Source organism: Pleurodeles waltl, chromosome 7 (genome assembly GCF_031143425.1).
Source record: "Pleurodeles waltl isolate 20211129_DDA chromosome 7, aPleWal1.hap1.20221129, whole genome shotgun sequence".
Taxonomy (NCBI): Eukaryota; Metazoa; Chordata; class Amphibia; order Caudata; family Salamandridae; genus Pleurodeles; species Pleurodeles waltl.
In genome coordinates, this window is record NC_090446.1 from 102,798,097 (window position 1) to 102,819,207 (window position 21,111).

The window sequence follows — 21,111 nt, forward strand, 5'->3', positions numbered from 1 at the left end:
TGGGTCCAACGTAGCCCACCGTTGGGGGTTCAGGGCAACCCCAAAGTTACCACACCAGCAGCTCAGGGCCGGTCAGGTGCAGAGGTCAAAGTGGTGCCCAAAACGCATAGGCTTCAATGGAGAAGGGGGTGCCCTGGTTCCAGTCTGCCAGCAGGTAAGTACCCGCGACTTCTGAGGGCAGACAAGGGGGGGTTTTGTAGGGCACCGGGGGGGGGGGGGGGAGGAGACACAAGTCAGCACCAAAAGTACAGCCTCAGCGGCACGGGGCGGCCGGGTGCAGAGTGCAAACAGGCGTCGGGTTTGCAATAGATTTCAATGGGAGACCCAGGGGTCTCTTCAGCAAAGCAGGCAGGCAAGAGGGGGCTCCTCGGGGTAGCCACCACCTGGGCAAGGGAGAGGGCCACCTGGGGGTCACTCCTGCACTGGAGGTTGGATCCTTCAGGTCCTGGGGGCTGCGGGTGCAGTGTCTTTACCAGGCGTCGGGGTCTTGGAAGCAGGCAGTCGCGGTCAGGTGGAGCCTCTGGATTCCCTCTGCAGGCGTCGCTGGAGGGGCTCAGGGGGGTCAACTCTGGCTACTCAAAGGGTTGCAGTTGCCGGGGAGTCCTCCCTGTAGTGTTGGTTCTCCGCAGGTCGAGCCGGGGGCGTCGGGTGCAGAGTGGAAAGTCTCACGCTTCCGGCGGGAAACGTGCAGGCCTTTAAAAGTGGTTTCTTTGTTACAAAGTTGTATCTTCTTTGGAACAGAGCCGTTGTCCTCGGGAGTTCTTGGTCCTTTTAGATGCAGGGTAGTCCTCTGAGGCTTCAGAGGTCGCTGGACCCTGGGGGACGCGTCGCTGTTGCAGTTTTTCCTGAAGTGGGGAGGCATGCCGGTAGGGCTGGGGCCAAAGCAGTTGGTGTCTCCGTCTTCTCTGCAGGGCTTTCAGGTCAGCAGTCCTTCTTCGTCTTCAGGTTGCAGGAATCTATCTTCCTAGGTTCTGGGGGCCCCTAAATACTCAATTTAGGGGTGTGTTTAGGTCTGGGGGGCTACTAGCCCTGAGGGTGGCTACACCCTCTTTGTGCCTCCTCCCTGAGGGGAGGAGGGGCACATCCCTAATCCTATTGGGGGAATCCTCCATCTGCAAGATGGAGGATTTCTAAAAGTCAGTCACCTCAGCTGTGACTCCTCCTTGTTTTTTTCATTATCTCCTCCGGCCTTGCCGCCAAAAATGGGGCCGTGGCCGGAGGGGGCGGGCATCTCCACTAGCTGGAATGCCCTGTGGCGCTGTAACAAAGGGGGTGAGCCTTTGAGGCTCACCACCAGGTGTTACAGTTCCTGCAGGGGGAGGTGAGAAGCACCTCCACCCAGTACAGGCTTTGTTACTAGCCACAGAGTGACAAAGGCACTCTCCCTATGTGGCCAGCAACATATCTGGTGTGTGGCAGGCTGGCAAAACTAGTCAGCCCACACTGGAAGTCGGGTATGTTTTCAGGGGGCATCTCTAAGATGCCCTCTGGGGTGTATTTCACAATAAAATGTACACTGGCATCAGTGTGCATTTATTGTGCTGAGAAGTTTGATACCAAACTTCCCAGTTTTCAGTGTAGCCATTATGGTGCTGTGGAGTCCGTGTGTGACAGACTTCCAGACCATATACTCTTATGGCTACCCTGCACTTACAATGTCTAAGGTTTGGCTTAGACACTGTAGGGGCATAGTGCTCATGCACCTATGGTATAGTGCAACCTGCCTTAGGGCTGTAAGGCCTGCTAGAGGAGTGACTTATCTATGCCATAGGCAGTGTGAGGTTGGCATGGCCCCCTGAGGGGAGTGCCATGTCGACTTAGTCATTTTCTCCCCACTAGCACACACAAGCTGGCAAGCAGTGTGTCTGTGCTGAGTGAGGGGTCCCCAGGGTGGCATAAGACATGCTGCAGCCCTTAGAGACCTTCCCTGGCATCAGGGCCCTTGGTACCAGGGGTACCAGTTACAAGGGACTTACCTGGATGCCAGGGTGTGCCAATTGTGGAGACAAAAGGTACAGTTTTAGGGAAAGAACACGGATGCTGGGCCTTGTTAGCAGGCCTCAGCACACTTTCAAATCATAACTTGGCATCAGCAAAGGCAAAAAATCAGGGGGTAACCATGCCAAGGAGGCATTTCCTTACAACCACCTTTACTCAATGCTTCAACTCAAGGGCACACCTCAACACCATCATCTGACTTCACTTGTGGCTCTGTTGTTGAGTTTTTGCATCTGCTTCCTCACCTACACCACCTCAGTGGTAAAACCAGCATCCACAGCTCCTGTTCAGCCCCAAGGATAGCCAAGCACACCTCTGCACCTGCGACAAACAAGCTAGGTGGAGAGGTGTTCTGCTTTGTGAATCCTGGTCCAGGAGCCCATACAAGTTTAACCCCCATGGGGCTTCCACAAACTCGACTTGCAAGTGACTGAGTGTCACAAGTACAATTTTTCAGCACCCGTGGCTCCCGCATTCAGCACTAAGGACAGCCAAAACAACTCTGCACCGAGCCAGGTAAAATTGGTCGGACTGTCGCAGCTTGGTCCTGGGACTCGCACAACCTTAAACACTAGTGGGTTTCCCTGAACTCATCCTGCAAGTGGCCGAGTGTCACTAGTGTTTTTCCACATTGACCACAATGGTAAAGTTTGACAGCATGTAAATATACAGATTTTATTTTCACACTAAAATCCATAACTACGGTTATACGAACCAGATTTACTTTGTTTTTCGTGTCTAAATTTATATAACAATTTGATGTATGTTTTATAAACGGGCATTGGATTTCTTTCGAGTCGTGTCAATTACTTATCATCCATGTTGGTACTCTGAAATGCTTAAAACATGTTCTTCTAGTAAAGCCAGACTGCTCTTTGCCACACTACCAGGCCTGAGCTAAGGATTTATTATTGTGAATCCAAAGGACCATCTTTGAGGTATAGTGAGAGTATTACATAGTGAAGCCTAACCAGCTTCACCACATAATACTCCACTTTCCTACAAGAACTTTTTAGCATTCACAAAGCAAATGTGATCAATCCTCCCTTCATGTTCAACTCTTTCAGATGACAGAAAGTGTTCTTCATGTGCCCAACTAGAATTATAGACTTGTTCATGGAAGCGTCTTGTAGTCCCAACAATTTTCCCTGGATCTTCAAGTTGCTTGTCCTGTTAATTAGCTGCTCTCTCTCGGTTTCTCATCTATGTTTGGACTGCATTAGGAGAGCCTTCAATCCATACACACAGACAATGGGACAAAATGATTCCATTCTACAGACACACTGGCTACGCAGTTATCTCCTCAAATGTATGTTGATATTTCTCGGACCACAAAAAACTTTTTGCCGTTCATCAGCACTCTTGGAGGTCGTGTTCAATCAGAGAAATAATCAGCAAACTTAGGAGTGCAACTTCTTATCTCCTAAAGATGGGGCCTATTCAATGGGTCCCACTAATATGATCTTAAGCTTAAGATGGAAAATGTCACTTACCCAGTGTACATCTGTTCGTGGCATTAGTCGCTGCAGATTCACATGCTGTGCACAGTCCGCCATCTGGTGTTGGGCTCGGAGTGTTACAAGTTGTTTTTCTTCGAAGAAGTCTTTTCGAGTCACAAGACCGAGGGACTCCTCCCATTTCGAGTCCATTGCGCATGGGCGTCGACTCCATCTTAGATTGTTTTGCCCGCAGAGGGTGAGGTAGGAGTCGTGTATGCTAGTACTAGTGCCCATGCAATGGAGTGAATGCGTATGTACATAATAAAGTTTTAAGTAATATATTTACAAATGTACAATTGTTTAAGATCTACTTCTAAACGGCTACAGGCTCCCGGGGAGGCGCATGTGAATCTGCAGCGACTAATGCCACGAACAGATATACACTGGGTAAGTGACATTTTCCGTTTGATGGCATGTGTAGCTGCAGATACACATGCTGTGCATAGACTAGTAAACAGTTATCTCCCCAAAAGCGGTGGTTCAGCCTGTAGGAGTTGAAGTAGTTTGAAATAATGTTCTTAATACAGCTTGACCTACTGTTGCTTGTTGTGCAGTTAGCACATCTACACAGTAGTGCTTGGTAAATGTATGAGGCGTAGACCATGTTGCTGCCTTACATATTTCGTTCATTGGAATATTTCCTAGAAAGGCCATGGTAGCACCTTTCTTTCTGGTTGAGTGTGCCTTTGGTGTAATAGGCAGTTCTCTTTTAGCTTTAAGATAGCAGGTTTGAATGCACCTAACTATCCATCTAGCAATGCCTTGTTTTGAAATTTGATTTCCTGTATGAGGTTTTTGAAAGGCGACAAATAATTGTTTTGTCTTTCGAATTAGTTTTGTTCTGTCAATGTAGTACATTAGTGCTCTTTTGATGTCTAATGTATGTAGTGCTCTTTCGGCTACAGAATCTGGTTGTGGGAAGAACACTGGTAATTCTACCGTTTGATTTAGGTGGAACAGTGAAATTACTTTTGGTAAAAATTTAGGATTGGTCCGTAGAACAACTCTATTTTTGTGTATTTGAATAAATGCTTCTTGAATGGTAAATGCTTGAATCTCACTCACTCTTCTTAGAGATGTGATGGCAATTAAAAATGCAACTTTCCACGTTAAGTGTTGCATTTCACAAGAGTGCATGGGCTCAAAAGGTGGTCCCATGAGTCGTGTTAGGACAATGTTGAGGTTCCATGAAGGAACTGGTGGTGTTCTTGGTGGTATAATTCTTTTTAGGCCTTCCATAAACGCCTTAATGACAGGTATCCTAAATAGTGAAGTTGAATGGGTAATCTGGAGGTATGCAGATATTGCTGCGAGGTGTATTTTTATGGAAGAGAAGGCTAGATTTGATTTCTGTAAATGTAGTAAGTATCCCACTGCATCCTTTGGAGGTGCATGTAATGGTTGAACTTGCTTATTATGGCAGTAGCAAACAAATCTTTTCCATTTGCTTGCGTAGCAGTGTCTAGTGGATGGTCTTCTCGCTTGTTTTATGACTTCCATACATTCTTGTGTGAGGTTTAAATGTCCGAATTCTAGGATTTCAGGAGCCAGATTGCTAGATTCAGCGATGCTGGGTTTGGATGCCTGATCTGTTGTTTGTGTTGAGTTAACAGATCTGGCCTGTTGGGTAACTTGGCATGGGGTACTACTGACAGGTCTAGTAGTGTTGTGTACCAAGGTTGTCTTGCCCATGTTGGTGCTACTAGTATGAGTCTGAGTTTGTTTTGACTCAATTTGTTTACTAGATATGGAAGGAGAGGGAGAGGGGGAAAAGCGTACGCAAATATCCCTGACCAGTTCATCCATAGAGCATTGCCTTGAGACTGCTTGTGTGGGTACCTGGATGCAAAGTTTTGGCATTTTGCTGTGTTTTGCACGGCAGAATGTGAGATTTTGTATAGTTGATGGAGAAACCGAGTTTGTAGAGGGTTTGTATGACATAATCCGTGTGGTGTGAACACTTTGTTAGGGAGTTGGTCTTGATTAGCCAATCGTCTAGGTACAGGAATACGTGTATTTGCTGCCTTCTGATGTGTGCAGCTACTACTGCCAGGCATTTTGTAAATACTCTTGGTGCGGTTGTTATACCGAACGGCAACACTTTGAATTGGTAATGTATTCCTTTGAATACGAACCTTAGGTATTTCCTGTGCGAGGGATGTATCGGTATGTGGAAATACGCGTCCTTTAGATCTAAGGTTGTCATGTAGTCTTGTTGCTTTAGCAGTGGTAACACGTCTTGTAGCGTGACCATGTGAAAGTGATCTGATTTGATGTAGGTGTTTAGTGTTCTGAGATCTAGGATTGGTCTCAGTGTTTTGTCCTTTTTTGGTATTAGAAAGTACAGTGAGTAAACTCCCGTGTTTTTTTGTGTACATGGTACCAATTCTATTGCGTCCTTTTGCAGTAATGCTTGAACTTCTAGTTCTAGAAGGTCTATATGTTGTTTGGACATATTCTGTGTTTTTGGTGGGACATCTGGAGGGAGTTGGAGAAATTCTATGCAATAACCATGTCGGATAATTGCTAAGACCCAAGTGTCTGTTGTTATCTCCTCCCAAGATTTGTAAAACTGACTTAGTCTTCCCCCCACTGGTGTTGTGTGAAGGGGTTGAGTGACTTGTGAGTCACTGTTTGGTTGGAGGGGTTTTTGGACTTTGAAATTTTCCCCGGTTTCTAGGGAATTGTCCTCCTCTGTACTGGCCCCGAAAGCCTCCCCTTTGGTACTGTCCCTGGTATGTAGACGGTCTTGATTGTGAGGTACTGGCTTGACCCCGAAACCCCCCTCTGAAGGTTGTTTTGCGGAAGGTGCCGAAAGTGCCTCTGCCCTGCGGGGAATAGAGTGCGCCCATGGCTTTGGCTGTGTCCGTGTCCTTTTTCAATTTCTCAATTGCCGTGTCGACTTCGGGACCAAACAATTGTTGTTCATTGAACGGCATATTGAGCACCGCTTGCTGTATTTCCGGTTTAAAGCCAGATGTGCGCAACCATGCGTGCCTTCTAATGGTTACTGCGGTATTTATTGTTCTTGCAGCTGTGTCCGCTGCGTCCATAGAGGAGCGTATTTGGTTATTGGAGAGGTTTGGTCCCTCCTCAACCACTTGTTTTGCCCGTTTTTGAAATTCCTTGGGTAGATGCTCGATGAGATGCTGCATCTCGTCCCAATGGGCTCTATCATATCGCGCTAGGAGCGCCTTAGAGTTGGCGATGCGCCACTGGTTTGCAGCTTGTACTGCGACCCTTTTCCCAGCTGCGTCGAACTTGCGGCTCTCCTTATCCGGAGGTGGTGCCTCGCCTGATGTGTGCGAGTTGGCTCTCTTGCGAGCTGCCCCTACCACGACTGAATCTGGTGGCAGCTGTGAGGTGATAAAAGTAGGGTCCGTGGGCGGTGCTTTATATTTCTTCTCCACCCTTGCAGTTATCGCTCTACTCTTGACAGGATCTTTGAAGATCTGCTTTGCGTGCCTTAGCATTCCTGAAAGCATAGGCAGGCTTTGGTAGGTGCTATGGGTGGAAGAGAGGGTGTTGAAAAGGAAGTCATCCTCGACAGGTTCTGCGTGTAACGACACGTTATGGAACTCTGCTGCCCTAGCTACCACCTGTGCATACGCTGTGCTGTCCTCAGGTGGTGAGGGCTTGGTAGGGTACGACTCAGGACTATTGTCTGATACTGGGGCGTCGTACAGGTCCCAAGCGTCTTGGTCATCTTGGCTCATGGTGGTATGAGCCGGTGAATGTGACGGAGTCTGTGCCGGTGATATATGAGTCACAGGTGGAGGAGAGGGTGGCGGGGTTACCTTTTTAACCACTTTTGTTTGTGGTGTTTGTTTCTGTTGGAACTAGAGTCTCCTTTTTCTCCGGATTGGGGGAAGGGTGCTGATTTTCCCTGTCCCACTTTGTATGAAGATCCGCTTGTGCGTGGTCCACGTCAGTGGTCTGCAACTCTTCCTCAAATCTGTGTTTGCGCATTTGAGAGGACAGTGATTGTTCCTCTGAATATGAGCTGGCAGTCTGTTCGGTTGCCGGTCGTTTTGGCACCGAAACTGTGTCTTGGCTTTTTTTCGGCTCCGAGGAGTATTTCCTCTTTTTCGGAGTCGAGCCTTCTCGGCGTCGATCATCCTCGGTGCCGCTGTCTCTGCGTCGAGCAGCTTCGGTTCCGCTGTCTCGGCGTCGATCTTTTTCGGCAGCACTGTCTCGGTCCCGAGATTGCTGCGTGCCTGTGTCTCGACCAGAGTCGGACGATCTTGGCACCGGTTCGGCCTTTTTCGGTGCTGATGGATGGTCACCTACTTTATGGGTTGAGCCATGGCCTGTTGGCAGTGGCGTCCCCTGGGCCTTGTCTGTTTTCTTGTGTGGTGCTTGCTTCGACGTCTTACTCACGGTTTCTTCGACGTCAAATTCTTCCGAGTCCGATTCACGAATGGAGAAGGCTTCCTCTTCTTCTCCTTGTTCCTCGAACCCTTGTTGTCCTGTCGGCGTGGCCGCCATCTGCAATCTTCTGGCTCGCCGGTCACGGAGCGTTTTTCGGGATCGAAACGCACGACAGGCCTCACACGTCTCTTCCCTGTGCTCGGGCGACAGGCACAAGTTACAGACCAAATGTTGGTCTGTATATGGATATTTATTGTGGCATTTAGGACAGAATCGGAACGGGGTCCGTTCCATCAGTGTCGATCTTACACGCGGTCGGGCCGACCAGACCCCGACGGGGGATCGAAATTACCCCGAAGGGCTACCGGAGCTCTTCACAATTCGGTGTCGATTCTATTCTAACCCGATACCGAACGAAACAATACCGACGTAGTTTTCCGAAGTTTTGACTATCTTTCCGTCCCGAAACCCGGAGCGAAAAGGAACACGTCCGAACCCGATGGCGGAAAAAAAAAAACAATCTAACATGGAGTCGACGCCCATGCGCAATGGAACAAAGGAGGAGGAGTCCCTCGGTCTCGTGACTCGAAAAGACTTCTTCGAAGAAAAACAACTTGTAACACTCCGACCCAACACCAGACGGCGGACTATGCACAACATGTGTATCTGCAGCTACACATGCCATCGAACACATATTTACAATATGCTGTACTACAATGACTACAGACCTCCGGGGAGGAGGGACGGCGCATGTGAATCTACAACACTACATGCCACAAACAGATGTCTACTCGGTAAGTAACATTTTCCGTTCGAAGGCATGGGTTGCTGCAGGTATACATGCTTTGCATAGACTAAAGTAGTCTCCTCCAAATAAGCGGTGGCTAGCCTGTAGGAGTTGGAGTAGCTTGAAAAAGTGTCCTGAGGACTGCTTGACCAACCTTTGCCTGTTGTCGAGCTCAAACGTCTACACAATAGTGTTTTGTAAATGTGTGTGGTGTAGACCAGGTAGCAGCTTTGCAAATATCTGCTATTAGAATGTTTCCCAAAAAAGCCATAGAAGCAAGTTTTTTCCTGGTAGAGTGTGCTTTAGGAGTTGTTGGTAATTGTCTTTTAGCTTTAAGATAACAAGTTTGAATATTCTTGACTATCCATCTAGCTAACCAATTCTTTGAAATGGGATTACCTCTGTAAGGCATTGAAAAAGCTACAAAAAGTGGTTTTGATTTTCTCAAACTTTTTGTCCCATCGATGTAATTCATAAGAGCTCGTTTAACATCTAGTGTGTGCAAAGCTCTTTCAGTGACTGAGTCTGGCTGTGGGAAGAAAACTGGTAACTCAGCTGATTGATTAATGTGAAATGGTGAAACTACTTTGAGTAGAAATTTAGGGTTGGTCCTAAGAACTACTCTACCTTTACGTACTTGGAAAAAAGGTTCCTCTAAAGTGAATGCTTGTATTTCACTTACACGTCTTAATGAAGTTAATGCTTCCAAAAAATGAACTTTCAATTAAAGAAATTGCAATGAACAGGAATGCCTGGGTTCAAATGGTGGCCCCATAAGTCTAGTAAGGACAAATTTAAGGGTCCATACTGGACCTGGAGGAACCCTGGATGGAATAACTCTTATGTCCTTCCATAAATGCATTAATAACAGGAATTCTGAACAAATAAATATATTGTCCGTTTTGGAGGTAAGCAGCTATAGCTGCTAAATGAAGTTCAATAGAGGAGTATGCCAAATTAGCATTTGGTAAATGTAGCAAATAAACTATGTCTTGTAGTGATGCTTCGAGTGAATCAATGTGCGTAGGTTGACAGTAATATACAAAATGTTTCCATTTTGCAGTATAACAGTGTCTAGTTGTAGGTCTAAACGCCTCTTTAAGAATGTCCATACATTCAGAGGGAAGTTGTAAATATCCAAAACTCTTTGACATCAGGAGCCATGTTGCAAGATTGAGTGTTTTAGAGTCAGGATGTCTGATTTGGCCTCTTTTGAGTCAAAAGGTCTAGTCTGTTGGGAAGTTTGTGATGGGGAACCACAGACAGATCCAATAGTGTTGTGTACCAAGGATGATGTGCCCATGTGGGAGATACAAGGATCATAATAAGTGATGTTTGTCTCAATTTGCAAACCGGAAATGGAATGAGTGGGAGAGGCGGGAAAGTATAAGCAAATATCCCTGATCAATTCATCCATAGAGTATTGCCCTTGGACTGAGGGTGTGGATATCTGGGGGCAAAGTTGTGGCATTTTGAGTTTTCTACGGTGGGGAAGAGAACTATTTCTGGTGTTCCCCAGAGGTGAAAGTATTGGTGAAGTACTTGTGGGTGAATTTCCCATTAGTGGACTTGCTGCTGCGTCCTGCTTATTAGGTCCGCAAACTGATTGTCCATTCCTGGGAGACATTCTGCCAGTCATTGAATCTGATTGTGAATCACCCACTTCCAAACTGTCTGAGCTAGAATGGACAATTGAGATGAGTGCCCCCCCCCACCCCCCCTTTCTGCAGATACTACATAGTTGTCATGTTGTCTGTACAGACTAAAACCACTTTGTGAGAGATGTGTGTCAGGAATGCTTTGAGCACTACCAAGACTGCTAGCAACTCCAAATAGTTGATGATAAGTCTGTTGAATGAGATTCTATTTCCCTTGTATTGTAAGGTTGTTGAGGTGAGCTCCCCAACCCATTGGTGATGCATCTTTTGTGAGAGTGATCTGAGGCACAGGGTATTGAAAGGACCGCCCTGTTGAAAGGTTGGTGGGATTCCACCATTGCAGAGAGCAGCGAGTCTGGCGGTCCAACAACACTAGATCCTGAAGATGACCCTGTGACTGAGACCACTGATGAGACAGACACTGCTGTAGTACTTGCATGAGGAACAATGGCAATGCATGAAGCCATCATCCCCAACAGCTGCAACACTAGTTTCACTGTGTAAATATGATTCTCCTTTAACGGAGCCTAGAGATTTTGAAAAGCCAAAATTCTCGCTGGGTTTGGATATGGCAATCCTGAGTGAGTATTGCAACCAGATAAGGCTGTATTTGTGAGGGGTGAAGGTGGGAATTGAGGTAGTTTATTGTAAATCCCAAAGTGTGTTGAAGATGTACTGACTAAGTTTCCCGCAGTGACAAATCGTAGATATTTGCAGTGTGCTGGATGTATGGGAATGTGGAAATAAGCATCTTTGAAATGTAATGCTGTCATGAAATCTCCTTGCTGCAATAGGGAAATAACATCTTGCAGAGTGACCAAATGGAAATACTCTAAAAGTATGTATAGGTTTAGAGGCCTGAGATCGAGAATTGGTCTTAAACCATCTGTCTTTGGTATAAGGAAGTATAGTGAATATACTCCTAACTCTTGTTGAGATAGGGGAACTGGTTCAATAGCCCCTTTGAGAAGAAGGGACTGTACCTCTTCTTGTAACAGAATGAGATGGTCTCGTGAGAGCTTGTGAAAACGAGGGGCATATTTGGTGGAGTGGAAATTAGTTCTAGACACTAACCATGTTGGATAACTGATAGAACCCATTGGTCTGTGGTGATATTGGACCATTGGTGATCACAATCTGCCAATCTTCCTCCCACTGGAGATGTAAGTGGTATGGGAATCTGTAAAAAGTCACTGTTTTGTATTAGAGGGAGAGCCTTTTGGGGTGGACGGTTTACCACTACCTCTATCATTTGAGCCTCTATAAGATCCTCTGAAGGAACCCCTGTTGTAAAACATGTGTTCCTTGTTTATTTTGTGAGGTGGAGGGCTCGGTGGATGAGGTTTTGAAACCAACCTAAATTGTGGTCTTCGAAAATTAACACCGGTTGGTGTAGTTAATAAGGCCCCCGTGGCTTTAACTGTTTCAGTGTCTTCCTTTAATTTATCAATAGTGGTATCTACATCTGGGCCAAATAAATGTTATTTATCAAAAGGCATGTTGAGGACTGCCTATTGTATCTCTGGTTTGAATCCTGAACACCTAAAACAGGCAGGTCTCCATAAGAGAACACTAGTGTTCACACCACGTGCTGCTGTGTCAGCTGCATCAATGGCACATCTGTATGAGTAATTTGAGATGGCCTGTCATTCTGCATTTATCTCCTGCCCTCTTTTTTGGTGTTCTTGTGGAAGATAATGAAGTAACTCTTTCATTTCGTCCTAGTGGGCCCTGTCATACCTCACCAGGAGTGCTTGAGAATTTGGAATTCTCCAGTGATTTGCAGCTAGAGCAGCAACTCTTTTGCCCGCCGTGTCCAGTTTTTTACTCTCCTTATCTGGAGGAGGAGCATCCCCTGTAGACTGGCTATTAGCAACCTTTCGTGCCGCAATTACCACTATAGAGTCTGGTGGTAACTGTGTTTTTATTAACATTGGATCTGAGGGTGCAGCTTTATTTTTTTTACCTTATCTAATCTTGGTGTATTGATTCTTGCCCTAACAAGTTCTTTGAATTGGTCTGTGGCATGTCTGAGCATTCCTGGTAGCATGGGTAGAAACTGAGTCTCTTTAGGAGTGTTAGAGTATGGGGCAGTATGCATCTGCACATTATGATGTGCTGCTGACCTTGCAATTACTTGATTATATGCAGTTGTATCCTCAGGGGGAGAAGGCCTTGCTGGATAAAGTTCAAGGTCGTTAGGGAGAATGGGATCTGGATCATATAGATCCCATTAATATCCATCTTGTGGAACATCACCCAAGTCATCTTTATGAAGTGAAGATGATGACCCTTGTGGAGAGAATTGTGGTTGTATAAAAGATGTATGTGATTGTGGTGGTGGTGGTGGAGTAGCGGGAAGTACAGGAGAGTGAGGTGGAGAAGGCAGAGGTTGGTCTGGAGTCTTGTCTTTTTCCCTGGAGACTTTCTTAGGGGGAGATACAGTGTCCAATGTTTCTTGGAAAGTAAGTTTCCTTTTAATTGGAACGAGAGGAGAAGCAATTATTTTTCCTGTTCCCTTATGTATATGAGTTTTGCGCAGTCGAGCGTCCATGACTTCCAAAAGAGGCTCCAAGGAAGAAGTCACTTGAGAGGAAACTGTAGAGTCTTTGCCAAGCATAATTTTCAGTTCTGAAATTTTAAGTACTGAAGTCTTTTTTCAAGCCGAAAGTGTCGGCTCCAAAGTTGATGGCTGCTTTTTTTTTTTACACCAAAGTGGTCAATTCGATAGCTTGACTCGATCCAGATATAGATTTGATTGGTATTAAGTCTCAGGTCAGTGCCGAAGGCTTCTTGGTCCTTATGAATTTCAGTGCCAAACCGGAGGGTGGGGCATCCAAATGTATTTTCTGGATCCTACCATGGCCCGAAGGCAGTGGAGGACGATGAACAACTTGGAAGTCTTTTTAAGGGTCTTCGCGTGGTGAGATGGGGCTGGAGTACTCACTTACTGCACTGCTGAAATCGATTGGCTCTCCATGTCAGACTCTTGGTCTGACTCGGAGTCTCGGATCAAAAGGGCTGCATAGTGTCCGATTTCTCCTTGTGCAGGTTCTTCTCCAGATATGTCGGAGTGTTGTCCATTGTCTTCGACACCATTTCTAACCAATGTGCTCTTTGGTCCCGGAGGGTCTTTTTGGATCGAAAAGACCTACAGGCATCGTAGGTCTCCTCCTTATGTTCTGGAGACAAGCACAAATTACACACCAATTGTTGATCCGTGTACGGAAACTTGGCAAGACAGAGGACAAATTCTAAATGGAGTAGGTTCCATTAGCCCAGCATTTTTCAACAACTTTTGTCAAAGTAGGCCAGGGCTTGAAAAATCCACTCGACCACTCGCATTTGCGAGTCTTATTTGATCAGGTTGAATTATTTTAAATATTTACTCATCCCTTCTGGCGAGTTGACACTGAACAGGTGTTCTGTTCAGTTGAAAAGTGGAGGGGCAGTAAAAGATGCCTTTAAGTCTTGTTCTTATGTCACATTTGCTCTGTGTTTACAGAGGTCAAAAGTCAGGTTTTATTACAATTAATTTTCCTTCTGACTGCGGAGTTCCAGGACTTTGTAAGGTGAACTGTCTGACCTGCTGCCTAGAATGTAAAATAAAAGGATATAGGGTGTCAGGTTTTTCCTAACATACAACATTTAAATGATGTGCAAAGATTTCAGAATATATTTCAGTGGTTGTGAAAGCCCTTTTTTTATATTTCTGTGTGATGAAAAAAATATTTTAATAGAATGAAAACAAATCAAAAATTATTTTCTGAAACCCAATTTCCACAGATTGTTAATACACTATATAGTTTTATCAGGAAAGCTGCAAGTTAGTGGAGAGGTTGTTGGACATTTCTTGGAAAGTTACTGTGTGTAGATGACAATACGTTACCAGATCATGGTTTAGTAATATATTTATTAAAATTGAGTGTTTAAACAAACTGAGAAACACTCCTGCCCTGATGGCAATGTTGTTGGTAAACTAAAATAAGTCCTAAGTTATGTGGGCTAGACCTCATAGGTATGTGGGCTAGATTCGTGTGATGCATGCAGGAAACTTTAGTCTATTTAATCAAACAAGAGGTTTTTTTGTACTGCAAAAATGCTGTGCTCACATATTTGAAGGTGCAATCATATGTGAGACTTAAGAAAAGGCGACTCTGTAAACTATTTGCCTAGGATCACACAATTTGAGACCCGTTTACGGGTCAAGTACATTACAGTAAGGTCAAGTAGATTCTTTAAGGTACTCTACCTGCAGGTCTAGTAAATTTAAGCCCTGTAATCTCAAGAAGGGCGTTGACGCCCCTAAAGGCGAAGAACCGACCCCAACAATAAAAATCAGATCGATTCATTAAAGTGTGGAATACACAATCGAAAACTATACCGCCGTCGATAGAAAGTAAAGTTTGAAAGAGACTGAACTGAAATCCACCGGAGGAAGAGGAAACACTTCCGAACCAGACGGCGGAGAGAAAACAATCTAACCTGATGCCCATGCCCACTATCACCGAAAGGAGAAGTCACTCGATCTCGTGACTTGAAAAGATTCTTCGAAGAAAAACAACTTGTAAGACTCCAAGCACAACATTAGATGGCGGACTTATGCAAAGCATGTGTATCTACAGCCACACATGCCACTGAATACATTAGTTACCTTCTACTTATGTCTAGATATCAAAATCTTGTATTATTTTTCTAATAATATGGATTGTGGTCCAATAAAAATGTCAACCTTCATTATGTTAGCTTGATCCTCTATGTTAGAAATCCTGTCATCCTTCCACCAATTCTGCAGTAATTACTTATATACTGAGAGAAGCACTGTAAAGGGGAAGTTGTTTTACGCACATTTCTCCATCCTACCCCTTCTTAGCACTAGTCTATGGTCAAGTTATAGTTTTGAAGTCGACCTTTCTTACATTGCCGTATCCATTCCACCTCCTCTCCCAGATCTCCGGAAGCTCTCTAAATGTCAAGCAGCCTAAAAGGGAGAGGATTCTAATATATGTCAAAGAAGAGCGACAGCCCTTCCAGATTTCAGAATATACACAAGATAAATTGATATAAAAGTGATCTTAATAAATCTCCTTTTACATAGTCACTAGATATCCTGAAAATCTGACCTGGCCTTGGCCTTCCTGGATACATGCTGAGCACTACTGTTATTCGTTAGCTTAGATAGCAGGTATAAATTTGGTAAGTGTGTATTGCTTATCAAATGTATTTACAAATCCCCACAAACAAAAATAAAAAAAATAAAAATCACTACCTTGAAAATCTGTTGCTAGACAAGTGCTTTGCCCAACACAATATGAGAATTTTCCACACGTTCATGCTCTGTTAGTTCCTCTAGGTGCTGCTTCAGTTGTGCCAACTTTAGAGGATTTTCGAAATATTTTTCCTTCCAGATGTTATTCATGAAGTAATTTTTGGTTGATGTGTTGCTTTATCAACTTTCTCACCTGTAGCCACTTTGGTTTAAAAGGAGTTTGAGGAATTCTAGGATGAGTAATACCAAAAGGGTCATTCTTCTCTCAGTCTCTAACCTTGAGCTTTCCCACACCAGTCTTTACCAGCGTCCCTCTCGTACCCTGCTCTGGCAGCTTCAGAGGCCCCCCATCAAGACCTCTAAAAGGCCTACCTCAATTGACAGTCAAGGGGTCTTCCCCATCTATGTCACCCTCCAATCTATACAAACATGCCTTTTGGACAATCTTCCCCTGCCCACCTAACCAGCATTTCACAGTTAGTGATTCCATGGGTTGTGATTCCCCTTTTCTTGACTCTAGGTGTTTTTGCCCCACAAACTGTTTTTCATGGTCTAGCATCCATTTTTAGCATTTCCCCACATTTTTCAATAATAAATTATTTCAGTTCTCGTAGTTCTGTTATTTTACTTTTAATTTTCTAAATGGTATAATCATATTGTATCAGTGCCACCACTCTATGTGCTAAACTTCGCTACTTTCCCCTGACTGAGGATGCAGCATTCTCCCACCTTCCCCACAGCATGCACTGAAACATGTTTTTGAAAGGCTAAGTCATTGCTCTGAATCTCCCTTTAGAAGTCCGCTCTGTGCTCTGAAATAGCGCCACACACCATACCACCTACCTTGGAGTCAGGAAAGGTTTCCTTGAAGAAGGTGGGCAGCCAGGATAGCAGCGTGAAGAAGGTGCTGGCGATGCACAGTTGGCCTATGATGACCGCCCTGCAAAAGAAGACAGGTTACTCAAGAGCAGTCTAGTGAGTAATAACTGTGCATCTAGCCAAACAACATAATTTATGAGCTAGTACCACGGAGAATCCAGGAACAACTGTTAACCACAGCACACCAGCTTGCATTGCATAGGGATGTGAGCTGGATAACAACATGCACCAAGGCTGTGACACCTAGAGGATTTAGAAGGACAGGCTAAAAGTGTGCACATCCTTGGAAGAAAGGTTGTGTGCAAATGTGAAGTGAGATAGCCTGGGGAAAGGGCATGAATAGGCAATACATGTGCATACAGTGACATGCCAGATGAAGAGGAAAATATGGAGGGTCAAAACTACAGCGGACAATACATAGAGGAGTGGACATGTGGAGAGAGTGCACACATGGCCGGAGCTCGTCAGAGGTGGGTGGAGTAGACAACACACATTGTGAGGGTGTGCACAGCAGCCTATAACAAGCCAAGCAGTGCTGAGAATGTGATAGAAGAGCAAACACTCGCTCCATCCCCAGAGCTGCAACAAAATGGATACTTGTTAGTTTTAGGTGTGCGGTCCGGTGAAAGCTGTAGGAGAAACTAAAGCACAGACAGGGAGCTGGGTGAACTGCAGGTCACGTCCTCCAATGGAACCTTAGGAACAGACCTCTTTTTACTTGTGACATACTACAATGAGGGTATGAGCAGGCAGAATTATGGACACCAAGAGATGTCCCTTCTGAGTCCCTGTCCTGATGCCTCTAGGAGATCCAAGAAGGTCCATTTACCCATTTAAAATCCAAGAGATGAGGTTGGGGTTCTCTTGGTGACCATGCTGGAGGCTGGCAAGGCATCACTGACAGAGGCAGTGTTGCAATGGGAAAGTACTGTTCAAAGAGTCTGTTGACATGTAAAACTGTTACTCTGCTTACTTGCAGGACCGGAACAATGTCAGTGTTTATCTTGGGAGGAGGATAGAGGTGCATTGCCATAAAGCCACCACCTGAGGACCAGCGCACAGAAGGGTGTGGTGACCGAGCAAAGGGCAAAAGTAGCACAAGATGGATGAGAATGGGCCTAAATAATGTAGGATGGAAAATAAGTGTCTACTTGGGGGACATTCTGAGCCTACCTGACAGTTCACACACTTAAGTTAGAAACAGAGCACAGATAGAGGGAAAGGTGCGAGACACAAAAGATAAATGCTTGTTATTGAGAAATTTACCCAATCATTACAGCAGATGCACATTTCTATTCAGACTCACGCTAGCCCCTCCTCAGTGCTTCAGAAGCAGAAAAATTTAAGAAAGAAAAGAAATCATAAGCATTCAATTTAAATCTCAAATCCGAATTAGCAAACAGTCCTGGTATAGAAGAGCAGACTAAATCAAACGTATGGCTGAACAAATCCCCCACATTAGGAACACTGACCACCTAACAATGAAGTGCCAGAGCGGGTTTTTGTTTTCATGGAAGTATTTACAGGCTGATAAGCCAAATAAGAACGTGGAGCGGGCTTGGATGTGATGAGCAGATGCTCACATCAGGATATTTAGTTAAGTGACTGATGACTTCTTCTCCAGATCTTCATTTTAATTCATTCAATGTAAGAGCCTAGTCCTCAGCTAACAGACTAAAGGCATAAAAAAGATCCACATTTAAGCACAAAGAGAAATCATCAGAAATACAACAAAAAGTCTTGCCTACACAGAGCAGGAGACCCAGGTCAAAGGTGCCACCTGTACACAACTTGTGCCAGCAGTGCCTACAGAAGTCTAATAGATGCAAGAAGGAGGGCAGGCAGAAGAGGGGAGGAGGTCAGGCAAAAAAGAGGGGGAGGAAAAATGAGTGGGAGGAGACCTGAAGTATAAAGAGGACCCATGGCATTCTGGGAAATCGAAATGAAGGACCATTGTTTGTTAAAGATGGAAGTTCTAAGCAAAAACTGATGGGTCAACAGCCATGTGCACCCAGGAGTGTCACTCTACCTTAGGTAACCCCCTGGTCTGCCTCTCCTAAAGCCCGCCTGCTTAATAGGGAGTCACGTTTTTACAGCAGACCTACAAGTACCCACAGGATCAGCTTTTTACACAATATTTGCTCTCTTCACGCTGTTTCCTGGTGAAGGCAAGATGACATTGAAAGTGCTGCACAGAGTGAGTTTCCAGATTGTGTGCGGAGGCCTTATGGACTGACACCCTTGAGGGTTTTGCACCCTACATAGTACATGGATGAGAGTGTTGCAATGTTTTGTTAGTGTTTTTGGGGGAGGTTAGGAATTTCTGCTTAGGCCATGCCTGGGTCTGTGCCCTTCCTGCAGAGCTCCCCCACTGCTGCAAGGGTAGTCACAAGGGTTCACAGCCAGAACCTTTTTCCGACCACGCCCCTCCGAGGCCCTACACCTCCTCTCTACCTGTGAAAATATTTTAAAGGCTGGCAGTTTTGGTACACTCTGTACACAAAGCAAGTCACAATTATAATCTATTATCTTAAGCCGTTATCGAGTTAATTTCCATTGCTCCAAAGTCCTGAATATGAAAACAGAAGTCTACCATAGACAGAGGTTGCTTGGGGGCAGGAGCTCGGGAACAGAGTGGATAGCAGGTGTGCAAGACAGAGTACACACCACAGCAGAACCAGTGCTTAATTTGAGCCTGTGCTTTCTGGTACTCGGCAGAGACACTTAACTGTCAACACCAGGGACTGTAGCAGTCGGTGGCACTGTCAGTCTCATTTAAAGATGAGCAGAACAGTTGTTTATTAATACAATACAAAATACAAGTGACTATGGACTTCCGCCCAAGCCATTCTTATAGCTTTGGGGGCACGGAAAAGGCTGAATTGTCACACTTGTAGCAGTGTGATGATTAGTCATTTTGTTGGTACCGCCATTGGCAGAGCTGGAAGGGGCAATAAGTGGTGCAAGCTGCAGGGGCCTCCTGACCAGGGCCCTTCCTCTTGTTTTTATTATTTTTTTGTTTTTTTTTACAAAGCAAGCACTGAGCGGAGCTAAAAATCAGGAAGGGGGAGTGGGTTTGGAGCACCAGGACAAATCCAGCAAAATGGAAAAGCATTCCAACTTCTCGCGTGAGTCTCATAGCTTGAAGCACAGTTGCATTTATGGATTGCAAGTCCCACTTCATGCATCACAGCCTTTTTCCTCTGGTACAAGTCTGGTTCCTTGCTCCACTCTCACTCAGTGGATGGGAGTCTCGCATCTTGGAACACAAAGGTTTGCCGACTGGGTCAGAATCTCACGTTTTGAAGCAATGTCTGATACAGTGTGTGATTCTCTTTTCTTGAGAGCCACCTCTTACATGTGGTATGACTCCCACACACTGGAACATAGACTCACTTTTGGCCCAATTTCACATCTTGGTGCACAACCTCTCTCATGCATGCTTTGGAGCACATTCTCACTCATGGAGTGTAAGTTTCAGCTCTTTAGCATGTCACTCCCTGGTTGTGAGTTTAACCTTTCCAAACATAATTTCACTTACTGCTTCTCTTAGCAAGGGCGTAGCTTGGTCAGTAAGATTGAGTGTGGGGGGTGGGGGGGGGGGGGGGGGTTAATGGAGGTTTTCAGATTTTGCTACAATCACGCTGGCATAGAATTTTAAAATACACCGTACAGTGAGCAAGGTTCATGAGAAGGGCTTAAGGGGCTGTGGAAGGGGAGAAGAACGCAGATTGGTACTGGCACATTTTTGAGGAATTTCAAAACAGATGGAGGTAAGAAGGGAAGAAGAAAAAAAAAAAGAAGAAAAAAATAAAATAAAAAATAAAAAAATTAAATAAAAAAAAACACACTGTGGCCCTAATTCCGTAATTATGACCCAGGCGGTCCTTCTGACCACCAGGGCTGCAGTGGCGGTCTAACCACTGCCAAAGCGGTGGTCTGACCGCTTTGGCGGCAGTCAGACTGCCACATTATGACCATGACGGTTCACCCACAGTCGGACTGCCAGCACCGCCAGTTTCCCTCCACTGGAGCATGCAGCGTGCCCTGTGGGGTTACGAGCCCCCTTTCTGCCAGCTTTTACATGGTGCCTGTACCGCTATGTAAAAGCTGGCAGAGACTGGGTGCAGGGGCCCCCATGGACAGCCATGTTGCGCTTTTCACGGTCTGCTATGAAGACAGTGATAAGCGCAACGGGGTCTGTTGCACCCTACGCACTGCAACATTGCCGCCGGCTCAATTATCAGCTGGCGTCAATGTTGTGGGCTGTTCCCCGGTGGACCAGCAGGGAACTTGTAACAGGGCCCGCAGGAAGGCCGCCACACTGGTGGCAACCTGACTGCGGGAGTTTGGTGGGTGGGCTTTTCCACCCGTCAAACTCAAAAATGACCCCCTGTGTGTGAGTATGTAAAAATTCCTGGTGAAATCGGACAGACACCACCATACCCGACTGAAAGCACTTGTACCCAACTATTTATCAAAAACTATATTTATTATGGGGATGGTATGACAAATTACACAGCCCCCCCAACCCCACGCCACTGTCTGTTATGTTTTAGAGCAATCTCACTCATTGGGTAGGAGTTGCAATCTTAATCCCACTCATTTGGTGCAAGACCAATATATAAGCGTGCCATTTCACTCATTTAG

At 45.4% G+C, this 21,111-nt stretch overlaps 1 protein-coding gene across 6 annotated transcripts in view; it reads right to left on the reverse strand.

The window, feature by feature from the left end:
• The window catches only part of SLC17A9 (solute carrier family 17 member 9), a 71,395-nt gene that overhangs the window by 26,064 nt on the left and 24,220 nt on the right, over window positions 1-21,111 (reverse strand). For all 6 annotated transcript variants that reach the window (XM_069243162.1, XM_069243166.1, XM_069243163.1 and 3 more), the window contains one exon: window positions 16,426-16,522. In XM_069243162.1, coding sequence (XP_069099263.1) covers window positions 16,426-16,522 — 97 coding nt within the window. The remainder of the gene's footprint in view (window positions 1-16,425; window positions 16,523-21,111) is intronic.